Source organism: Belonocnema kinseyi, chromosome 7 (assembly GCF_010883055.1).
Source record: "Belonocnema kinseyi isolate 2016_QV_RU_SX_M_011 chromosome 7, B_treatae_v1, whole genome shotgun sequence".
Classification (NCBI taxonomy): domain Eukaryota; kingdom Metazoa; phylum Arthropoda; class Insecta; order Hymenoptera; family Cynipidae; genus Belonocnema; species Belonocnema kinseyi.
In genome coordinates this window covers 117,239,622-117,251,369 of record NC_046663.1, presented here as the reverse complement: position 1 = coordinate 117,251,369, position 11,748 = coordinate 117,239,622, and the positions used below count along the sequence as shown (strand labels likewise).

General features: G+C 34.8%; 1 protein-coding gene across 1 annotated transcript in view; it reads right to left on the bottom strand.

Annotated features, from left to right (window-relative positions):
• The window catches only part of LOC117175948, a 459,128-nt gene extending 456,506 nt beyond the window's left edge, over positions 1 to 2,622 (bottom strand). Inside the window, exon 1 of the mRNA XM_033365817.1 lies at positions 2,262 to 2,622. Within this exon, the coding sequence (XP_033221708.1) occupies positions 2,262 to 2,332 (71 nt within the window). The 5' untranslated portion in view covers positions 2,333 to 2,622. The remainder of the gene's footprint in view (positions 1 to 2,261) is intronic.
• Positions 2,623 to 11,748: the final 9,126 nt, after the last annotated feature.

Below are 11,748 nucleotides of genomic sequence, written 5' to 3'. Positions count from 1 at the left end.
AAGAAAGGATTGTACTTTTTGATTGCTCGAGACCCAACAGACGCATGTCCCAAGTGTAGGGCGCGATGAGAATGTGCCCGTGCTTGGGACACATTATTTGTATTTGGAATGATTAAAATTTAAACAATTCGTCTATCTTCAAGATATGAGGCTATTTCGTCCTCAGATTTCTCTGCCTTTTTCACTCGACCTTACGAGACATTCGCAGAATCCTTTCTCAAGGTGTTTTGCACCTTCGTCCACATCATAGATGTCCATATAGACACAGCAGCCCAGGAGCTTTGAGAGTCGAGAACACGACTCTTTGAGTCGAAAGTTAACATCGTTGCACAACGTACCTCTACACCGCTGCTATTCGCAATATCGCAATGGCCACGTCTCTAAATGTGCTATACTGTTTTAACCGAGGTTCTTGTACTCGAACACTCTCGTTAATTAACGCGGTCGACGCATTCGAATCTATAACATTTTTTTCGCCTATTTTTCTTTGTGGTCGTTTAATATTTACAAACGCAAATGAAGATGAATTTTATTATATTCAGTGTTTAGTGTCAAAAAATTAAATCAGTGGAACCGACTCACTAAAAAATAAATATGAAATAGATCAAGTCATATTACTGCCATTGACCATTGGTCAATCATTTCATCCAGTCAAATTAAGACACAACAATTTTCTAAAGTTTGACAATTTAAAATGCACACATTTTTACCATTTTTATTTCACGCAACACATTTTTGGATAAAGAATGTTCTTCTTGCATACAAATTTCCCTTCGGAATAAGATATAGGTGTTAACAAAGTAACATCAACTTTTTCACCAACGAAATGGAAAAAAAACTGATTAAAAAATAAAAAAGAATCATAAAATGGAAATAATTCTGCTCGCCTGTTGCCAAGGTCTAATTCTTCAGTGGAACTCTCCACCGCTCGAATATGCACTAACGTCGCGCAACTCAACTTATGTTAGCAAACAGCACTTTGAAAAATCGCAAAAAGTATCTTTCTAAAAAGTCGTTTCTGGTAAAAAAAATGCTTAGGATTGGTGACAATGAATGAAAACGTAAAAAACGGTGTTTAGTTTTATAACAACATGGCACTTTATTGGGTGCATGACAACACTTCAGAAACATAAACAATTTTCATTATAAAGTAATTTCTCAACAAAAAATACAAGGCAAAAAACAAAAGCAAATTTTTCTTTGCTGCAGTTTTGTCATATTTTCCGTTATTTTTACACTCGCTGCTGCATTTATGCGTGATAATGGTAATACAACGAAATTTTAGTTTGTCCGTCCTAAATGGTTTTAAGGACAGAAGTGATTATGCAAGAAAAACAGATATGGTTTATCAAATGAAGTTCGCTTTCTTCCTTAGTTCCAGTTTCATGTGTCAAATCAACGAATCCTTTTGTTAACAAAATGACTCTTCCAGAGCGAATACATACAACTTTATGGATTGTGAGTCACGATATTTCACGTTTGATAAGAGTGGTATTACATTCTGTATAGTATCACGATCCCGCTTTTAAAATTCAGCTTAAAATAAACAGAAGTTATATTCATATGCATGAAAAAATGTCACTTTAGAACGTTTTTATTTTTCCCAATGACATATAATTACTTATATAAAGTTTATATAATTTATAATTTAGTGCTATACATTGCTGTTACGATTTTTTTGTATTGCTCATTTTATTCTTCATTTTACTTTCAAATAAAAAGTCGACCTGTCGTAATTAAATTACTTTTTAGCTAGGAAGTTAGAATTGTAAATAAATGTAGAGTTCATTTATTGCTAATTGAAATAAGCCAAAGAGTGGTCATTTCATCAATAAGGTTCTGAAGAATTGACGTGATAAACTGTCATTTTTTGTTTTTTGCAAAACCATAATAATAATAATAATAATAATTTTAAATTGGAAATGATTTAATTTTCCGAAAAAATGTTCAAACTTTTGTACATTTTTATTTATTGTCTTTTTAAACACAAGCAAGTCCAGAAAATTTGTAGCATTTGGGAAAAATAATAATGCATAATGAGAAAATGAATTATAATATAAGCTTTTATTTTTCCTGGAATAATATATCCAGTCAAACCGACTTTAGACTCAGTCATTTTGAAAATTCTCGAATTGAACTTTTCTTGTCCATACTATTTTTAAAGATTATAAGCTTTCGTTAACGAATAAATCAGTGTTTTATTACCAAGATGTGTCTTTAATTAAAAGAGATAAGATCTGAATTAAAGTCTATGAACTCACTTTATGAGGATCCTCCAGAAACAGCCAAAGCTGGAGCCATTTGGCACTTCGCTGGCGTATGATACAGTCATTTCCCGTTTGACTGAGAAAATGAAGCACACCTAGTTTCCTTCCGCAAAAGTTTCACGGGGACTTCCGTTTTCTTCTTCACCGTATTTCCGAAAAACGAAAACCATACGATAGAAAAAAAATTCCGAGCACTCGCGCACAAGCGGCGCGCGAGCCGCACTCAAATTTGTTCCGGTCTGGTACCGAGGGTGGTGGGTAGCTTTCTTAATCCTAAGGGTGTCGCGACAGTACTACCAACATCGGACTAGATTTTAATTGTCGGACAGAACCAGCTGACCAACAGACGACCGAATGTCTACTGTCTGAGTCTGACTGGTGAACGTCAGGATCACTGTAGAATGGGCCCGCGTACCACCTCTACCTGTGATCAGGTACGTACCAAACAGGTGTCAGAATCTCATACGAGAGCTTCTTTTTTTTTAAACCAAGGTTAGATATTGTTCCGGATTATTGTGAGAATTTTTCGTTCTCAAAATTTTGGTCTATTTAGAGTTAATTTGGTCTCTGAACACTATGTAAATTATACCAGATAACACTTTTTTTTTCATTTCTGTTTACCTGAATTTTTACGTTTCTTTATAGTTTTTGTCGCACTCATTCTGAAACTGGCCTTATGTTTCTCGTAGCGTCAATATTGACAGAGCTATCCCAAAGAACATTAGCTACATACAAAAAAGTCTCGTTTAAATATTAATTTTTATAATAAACGACGGAGTTATTGAATGATTTTGTTTTCTCTATAATGTTATTAATGTAGTAATTAAGGTCTAATTTGATACTTCTAATGCATTGCTGAATTGTTTCGACAAGAAAAAATATTTTTATAGTAAAATCTAATTTATTAATTTTTAATGTTCAAATTAACCGCATATTTCGTACATTTCGAATAGGTCTCTAAATATTGACGCTACGAGAAAAATAAAATCCGATTCGGAATCAGCATGACAAATCATTAAAATAAACATCAAATAATGCCGATAACCACAAATTGAAACATTGTTAGCTAGCGTAATTGACGTGTTATTGATATAAAGTGATTTAATTTTGAACGCTGTCAAGCTTTCGATTAAAAATTTGCAATTTAAAGTGATTTAATTATAAAAACGTTTGATTTCAATGATCTGATTTTAAACGTTTTCAATTTCAAATTATTTAATTTTAAATGTTTCAATTTTAAAATTAATCAATCATTAAGGCTTTCAGTTTAAAGGTAGGGTAAGGTGGAGCGCGACGGAACAGACGGCTAAAATAGAACGCTATTATATCTGGATAAATATTTACAATTCAAGTTTGATATTAATTTATTAAATAAAAATAAGACTAATGAGTTGAGGAAAGTGCAAAAAGAATTGAAATTTTATGCAAACTCTATCAGAAATTAAGTGCAAATTTTAAGTGCTTCAGAACTCAGAGATGGTGTAACTTTCGAGAGAAAATAAAGTATACTAATAATGTTATTATCTAATTTTCCATTACAAGAATTTCAAAAAATGAAAGTTTAAATTCGCTGCCCTTGATATTAGATTTCATTCTAAATTATTTTGAAAAGAAAATTACGGATTTCAAATAAATTTGTTGTTGGGGGTGAGATGCAACAAGTTGCATGGGGCGAAATGAAACACCGGAACATCTGCGAACTTAACCTGTCGCAGTCACTGTCAGTGTAGCCGGTCGCCGGCCGGCGTAGTTGTGAGATATTTTTAAGAAATAAAAAGTGATAAAGTACATGATTTAAGCTATTAAAATCCGAAATTATAAAAGGAAGACTGGTAGACAAAATTAGTCTGAGGAAAGTTTGAAAAAGGCAATCGTAAGCATAAGAAACGGTGAGTTAATTTACCGTTAAACTCAAAGTAAATACGAAGTTACGGCATCCACACTGTGTCGCAAAAAGTTGCTAAATATATGCAAAATAATAGCATGGAAACGGTTTATCGAAGGAAGTTTAATGTTCTTTTCGTAAATTCTTTATGTACGAATAATATAAGTTCCTATTTGTGCTGTAGTTAAAAAATGAAAACAACTACCAAACAAATAAAATTTTGTATTGAAATTTAGTTTTCTCATCCTTTTATCTACGTAGGTGTCAAGTAATAATAAGCCTTAATTCTTTAGTCCGTGCAGAAATCTTGGTCTGGCCCCGATCGGGGCCAGACCAGTCCAGGTCGAGTCCCGATCGGGAATCCAGGTCGGGGTCAGGCCGCGGATGAAACACGCGCCCAGATCAGGGCCAGGTCGGGAAACCCGATTGGGAAACCCGATCGGTGCCCCATCAGTGCCCGATCGGTACACGATGAGTTATATTATAATCTATTCATGAATTTCACAAATGGAGATTTAATATAAGTAAACTCGAAAGTATCGAATGGTCCTCTCCTTTCGAAGGCCACCTTAATATTTTGAATTTCAAATTAAGTTATTTTAAGTTAAAATTAAAGTACTACAGGTACGAAAAGAAAAGGTTTCAGAATACAAAATTTAAATGAACTTTTGAAAAACGTAAAATTATTTTGGATGGTATCAATTTCGAGGAAAAGTTTTGTTTTTTATGAGAAAATGGATGATAACCAGAAATATTTTAAGTAAGAATTTTAATTTCTTGAAAAAAATGTTGTCTATAAAACTTTTTAACAAATTAGAAAAAGTTTTTTCGCAAAAAGATTCCCTACAACTTGACATTTTCGAATGCTTCCAAAGAAAATCAATGGGAAATAACCTATAATTTACGATTTATTAACATTTTACTGTAAATAAATACAAATTTTCTGTCAATTGCATTACTTCTTGAAAAATTCGAGAAGGTGGTTGTGGATAATTTTTTCGCAAAAAAATTGCGCTATCGTTTATTAGATTGTTTTATTTTTTCAAATCGGTTAAGAAGAAATATAGACCTAACAACTTTAAACAAAAATGAAAATTTTTGAATTAAATATTTCTGGTTATTTTAAATATTATTTACAGAATATGCATTTAATTAATTTTTATTACTATTAATTAATTTCGACCCAATGGATGTTTTTGTAAGTTGAAATGTCATTGTTTATAATGAAAAAGAAAAAAATTTTGTTTATCATTTTAAACTTCGCGCGAAACCAATTAGATGCCGAATGCGACGCATGCGCATTTGAGTAACTAGCTCTTGCTGGAATGTTGTGAATATTTGTCCTTAATGTATTTCTGTAATAAATTTATTGTAAATACAGAATCAAAGTTCCAATAACATAATCGATTGTATCACATATTTTACTCTTATAATTTAAAAACATTACAATTTTGTGCCTACTGAAATTCATTTTTTGTCAATAGACTTGATAATTCGAACTCTACATTAAATCGAAAAACCTTGAGTTCTTTAATAATAATTGAAGATAAAACAACTTGATCAATTTCATCATATAATATTTAACTCATATAATGGTAAATATACTAATTTTACCTAAAACAATTTAATTAATTATTAATTTATTTGAGGTTAGATTTCAATTTGCCCGCAGACTGTAATTACTTACTCTCATCTTCCTCGCACAGGTTTCACTGCACTACCAGAAAAAAATCAAGCAGCACTAGTTCTGCGAGCGCATGGAGATGGCGTTTCAGTAGAAAATCGGTCGGGCTCACGTATGGGCCACAAAGTTCTACCGATTAGGGCCAGATCGGGAAATACGACCGGGGCCAGATCGGTACTACGTTTGAAATCGGGCGATTTCTGCACGGAAGGTTATGTTCTGTCTGAAATACGTATATTAACATTATATCTCTTTCAGTTGGTGTTCCATGGCATAAATTTTGATTTGTTGCTTACATTTTTTTAATTTTCAAATTAAAATTGATATTCGAATTGTTCCATATCGCCCTATCATGCGTTCTGTTCTGAAGTCTCGCTCCACCTTCCCCTAATAGGATTGAAATTTGAAATTAGAGGATTGGAAATACACCAAACTCTCGCTTTTAGTCACCCCGTTCGCAGCGTTCCTAGAACCCTACCGAAAGAAATCTCTGAGTATATTCTAAAGATTCTCTAGGGCCAGAGAACCTCAGAGAAATTCTCCGCAAGCACCCAGGTAGATATATTCAAAGGTCCAGGTAGTTCTTTTAAATGTTTTAAAGGCTTTAAAATGTCGTTTCCGAAATTGAAATAGAAATACGATCATAAATAAAAAGCAGAGAGGCTGAAATTGAATTAAGAATTCGATCATAAATAACAAGCATAGGGGATATATCAATAGAGTAGGCTTAAGACCATCTGGGGGTACCGCAGCCTGCTTGATCCCTCGGCGAACATTTCTATTGTTCAGCGCCGGACTCGGTCCAGCTTCTAGACTCGGTCTAGACCAGTGGTCGACAAACTTTTTGCTTAATTTTCAGGTATGGTCAGGCTCCACCCGACTTAATTTTTTCTACTACTTTTCGGTCTATTCATGTACCTTAGTGTGAGTGAGTTTACTCGAGCAAGGGCCTTTTGTCCACAGGAATGTCAAAGTAAGGAAATTTTAAAACTTTTAATTTTTCAATTAGCGATTGATACTTCTCAAATTTTCAACCTTTATAGACAAATTACATGTATTTCATGTATTTAATCTCACATTTTTGTTCCATTTTCTAACAAAGGACCTCTGAGGAAAGGGTGGTCTGGCCAGGCTCGCAGGTTCTGCCCTGAGAGTAGGTCACAGGGCAGTCAGGGCAGACTACCCTGCCCAGGGCAAGGCGTGCCGACCACTGGTCTAGAAGCTGGACGGCTCTCAACCGGTGGCTTCTGCATTATGTTAAAGGGGACATTTAAACCGTGTATATTGTATGAATTCTGTTTCGCCCTATCATGGAGGTCGAGTTGAAGGCGTGTTGCCGTGTTAAAATATTTGGGCAACTGCAATGCACTGTAAAGTACGTCACTTAAAGAAAGAAGTAACGTACGTTACTTAAATAACTTTTAATACTATTTGTACTAAATTAAGTATGTATGGAGTCTGATTGTTAACCATACATGCGGGTTTCTTTTTTTTAAGATTTACAGAAGTTTTTAACCATCTGTATACTTTTTTATATTTTGAAGTTTTTTTATAATTTGCCTTTTTTGGTAACAAAATTCTTGATTCAAATTGATTTACATTTAAAAAAATATAATTTTCAAACAAAATAAAAATAATTTTTTACCAAAAAAGACAAATTTGAAGCCAAGTTAAAAGTTTTGGGATAACCATTGTTATGAACAATTCTTGTGGCAAAATTTATCAAATTTAAGATTTTTTAAAACTATAATTTCCTTTAATCGCCAAAACGGCTACCAGAATTGTTTACAACAATGATTATTATCAATTTTTCAATTAGTGTTGTAATCAGTTATTAAAGCGTAAAAAATTGTTATATACACAATTTCAGTTTCTCCATACTTAAGTTACAAAATTATTATTAAAAAAATAAGGGAAACAAAACTTTGGAGCGCCAAGCTCTTTGGAATTTAATGTACTTTCATTTAAAACAGAAAAAATTAAAATCGGACCAAGATTGAAGGCACTGGACATTTTTAAATGAAAAAAGTGCATTTCTTCCCTCTGTGCGCGCCTTCAACTCGACCTCCATGATAGGAGTTCCTACACTATATTCTGTTTAAATGTCCCATGTAACATAATGCAGAAGCCACCGTTTGAGAACCATCTAGCTTCGGGACCGAGTCCAGCGCTGAACAAGAGAAAAGGGTCGCCGAGGGATCAAGCAAACTGCGGTACCCTGAGATCGTCTTAAGCTATAGAGTAGCCGGCATATAAGGGTCCTTTGTTAAGCTTTCGTATTAAAATTTGAAAGTACATTTCTTTTAATTTCATAGTTAACAGCCTAAAACATAATAATTCGGAATCTACGGGTTTCGATGATTTCAGGTATCTAACTTTTTTTTTAAATGCTTAAAATTGGAATTAATACGACGTTTCTCGTAAATGGAATGAGATACGCCAAAAAAGACAACATTTTTTAATTCAACTAGAAAATGATATATTAGCATGTAAGCTATAATTATCAATAAGTATAATGAGAAAATTCATCAATTAAAAAAAGTGTTAATAATTTGAAGAGAAATTTAAAAAGGGAGAGTCGGATTAGCGACGGCCAACTACTGTAAATAACTCTGCCCGCCCGGTACGTGATGAATACAAAAGGAACATTATATTACCGTCGCACCACTATTATAAGGACCACTAAAAGGACCTTGAAAAGGACCCAAATCTCTCAGACTATCTCCGAGACTAAATTGTTTCAAATCGACTCTGCTTATAGTCTCAAATGGGCCAGGCTATTTCGCTAGAGAATACTCAGAGATTTCTATCGGTAGGGAACTGTTGGCTCAAGCAGTTTCTCAGGGGAGCAGGGCGAGGAAACGAGTCCAGCGGCCCTCACTTTTTACGTTTCGATTTCTCCGAAATCAGTCTAAGGTTATTTGAAAGCAACCCCCGACACTTAACTGAAAGCAACAGTTTGGTGTAGTAGAATAATTGAAAGAGGTGTTGATGTTTTTAACTTGAAACATTCGCACGTAATAAGAACCGTATTTCTTTTTTTTAAAGTCAAGCATTTAAAATTGTTTAATTCATAAAGCATAATTTAATAAAAAACCTATGCGGTCTGGGTCTTTAACTTATTTAATTGTATGGCTTCTAATTCCAAACATGCCCCACTTAAGAATGATTTATGTAAAATTATCAATCAAAGTTAACTTAACGATGAATATACAGGGTGTCCCACCACCTATACGCCCCCTTGTATTATGTGATAGTAAAAGAAGTTCTATAGCAACAAGTTTTGCGAAGCTTGGTTAAGGCATCAAAAAGCTTTAAAGTTGGGTCTAATCAAACTATTTTTACTATATTCTTATTAGCTTCAGATCATTAAAAAAGTATACATAAGTGTGTTCGGTGAATGATAAAGACGTTTGAATTTTCGGTTATTGCTTCGGATTAAAATAGACAAATGTTACTACCTAGATCCTACTTCGGTCCTAGGCAAATGCAAAATGTCAAGTTAACTCGTCAACCTACTGAAATAATGATATATTAACAGAAATATTCTGTTCTAAATTTCGATAATAATGTCATAGAAACTCCGGACGTTCTAGAAAAATGCAATAAAAGCACTACATGTATAGTTAAAAGTTTGTCATAGAAACAACCGTGGGATTTCACCAGCAGTGGGTGTCATTCTACAAAATTGCACCCGCATTCAGCAAAATCGCGGTACCATTTTAGCTGTAACCATGTCCTAGGGCCATAAGATCGACGGTTACAGTCTCCGATGAACTCAATACGATGCTCCGGTAAAAGCATAAGCACCCTGAGGACACGGAGCGACCCAAGTATAGCCTCATTCTGCATTTTCCCCACAAGTGTCTTAGAATTTCGTTGACACGTAAGGATTCTCTTCAGACTATTACCCAGTGAAAGTTTGGCACCCCTCGTTCTTTTCATTCTTTTTGGCTGTGATTTTTTTGTCGGCTTGTGCAGAAAATTCGATAACGGACATGGATCAGGGCTAATGCCGTAAGAGTGACAGATATGTTAAGAAAGCACTCTTAGTGCCACATTGCGCCTTTTTAGCTCATACGACATCGACTGATCCTTTGCATTTCTGTGGAAGATGCCCCGCCCCGCATCCTCTTGTCAAGGAGCTGTTCGCCATAGTTATTCTCCTGTGCTTACTTGACCTGGGCGCTTAGGAGTGAGTACTCGAGATGGATAATGTTTGTTGCATTTTACTCAACCTGATATTCAAGTCAGGGCCAAGTGTTTCAGCAGCCTCATCCGCTGCTTTATGCAGAAACGCTTCTTTGTCGACTTCCTCGTGTTTCATGACCATTTTAAAAAGTGGGCCTCGTCCATTTGCGACTATATGTGCTGTGCCCATAATTGTGATGACATTCGAGATTCAGTATTCTGCAACCATCTTGACGAATGATGGGGTGAGATCTAAAGTAGCGGAACAGACGACTTAAGGTACACTTTTTTGTTCATGTGGATAAGCTTTCAATATCCGAGTTTGCCGCAAAATAAACCTTGGGAATGGCGAACTGGGTGACATCGTGGCAATAATGTGAGACAAAAGGGGGGAGGACTCATGGTGTGTCCCTGAAAGTTACCTTTCAGAACCGTAACGATGTTAGTTCTCACACGACGTTTTTAAGATGAGATAGTAAATCTGGTTTTCCCCAGCAGCATCAAACGGTCTATGCACCTCACGATGTGTGGATGAACTTTAAGCTTTTCAACAGACAGATGATAAGTCTATGGTAGAAATCTTTCCGGTAGTCGGACCAGGCCATCGATAGGTAGCGTTTTTAGGATGGGGCATCTTTGCAGATACATCTTCGGGAAAAATGTTCAAATACAGCACGGGGGGAAGAGTCTACTCGCTATATCTGAATTAGTTAAATTGAACTAATTATCAGTCAAATTTGACTAACTTTAGGAACAAGAACTCAGTAACTGACAACTGGTCAAAAATAACTACACCAAACTATCGCTTTCAGTCACCTCGTTCTCAGCCTTCCTTGAACTGCTGGTTCACGCAGCTTCTCAGGAAAGCCGGGCGAGAGCGGTTGCGAAATTTTATATATATACCCTACCGAAAAGAATCTCTGAGTATATACTAAAAATTCTTTAGGTCAGAGAAGCTCAGAGAAATTCTCCGCCGGCACTCAGGTAGATATATTTTAAAGTCCAGGTAGTTCTTTTAAATGTTTTAAAGGCTTTAAAATGTCCTTTCCGGAATTGAAATAGCAATACGATCATAAATAACAAGCAGAGAGTCTGAAATTGAAATGAGAATTTGATCATAAATAACAAGCAGAGAGACTATATCAATAGAGTAGTCAGTAGCCGACACTCAATGGTCCTTTGTTAAGCTTTCGTATTAAAATTTGAAAGTACATTTCTTTTAATTTCATAGTTAACAGCCTAAAAAATAATAATTCGGAATCTACGGGTTTCGATGATTTCAGATATCTAAATTTTTTTTTTTAATGCTTAAAATTGGAATTAATACAACGTTTCTCGTACATGGAATGAGAAACGCCAAAAAAGGCAACATTTTTGAATTCAACTAGAAAATTGTATATTAGTATATAAGTTATAATTATAAATAAGTATAATGAGAAAATTCATCAATTAAAAAAAAAGTGTTAATAATTTGAAGAGAAATTTAAAAAGGGAGAGCGGATTAGCCACTGCCAACTACTGTAAGTAACTCTGCCCGCCCAGTAAGTGACGAATACAAAAGGAACATTATATCACCGTCGCACCACTCTTAAAAGGACCACTAAAAGGATCTTGAAAAGGACCCAAATCTCTCAGACTATCTCCGAGACTACATTGTTTCAAATCGACTCTGTTTATAGATTCAAATGGGCCAGGCTATTTCGCTAGAGAAAACTCAGAGA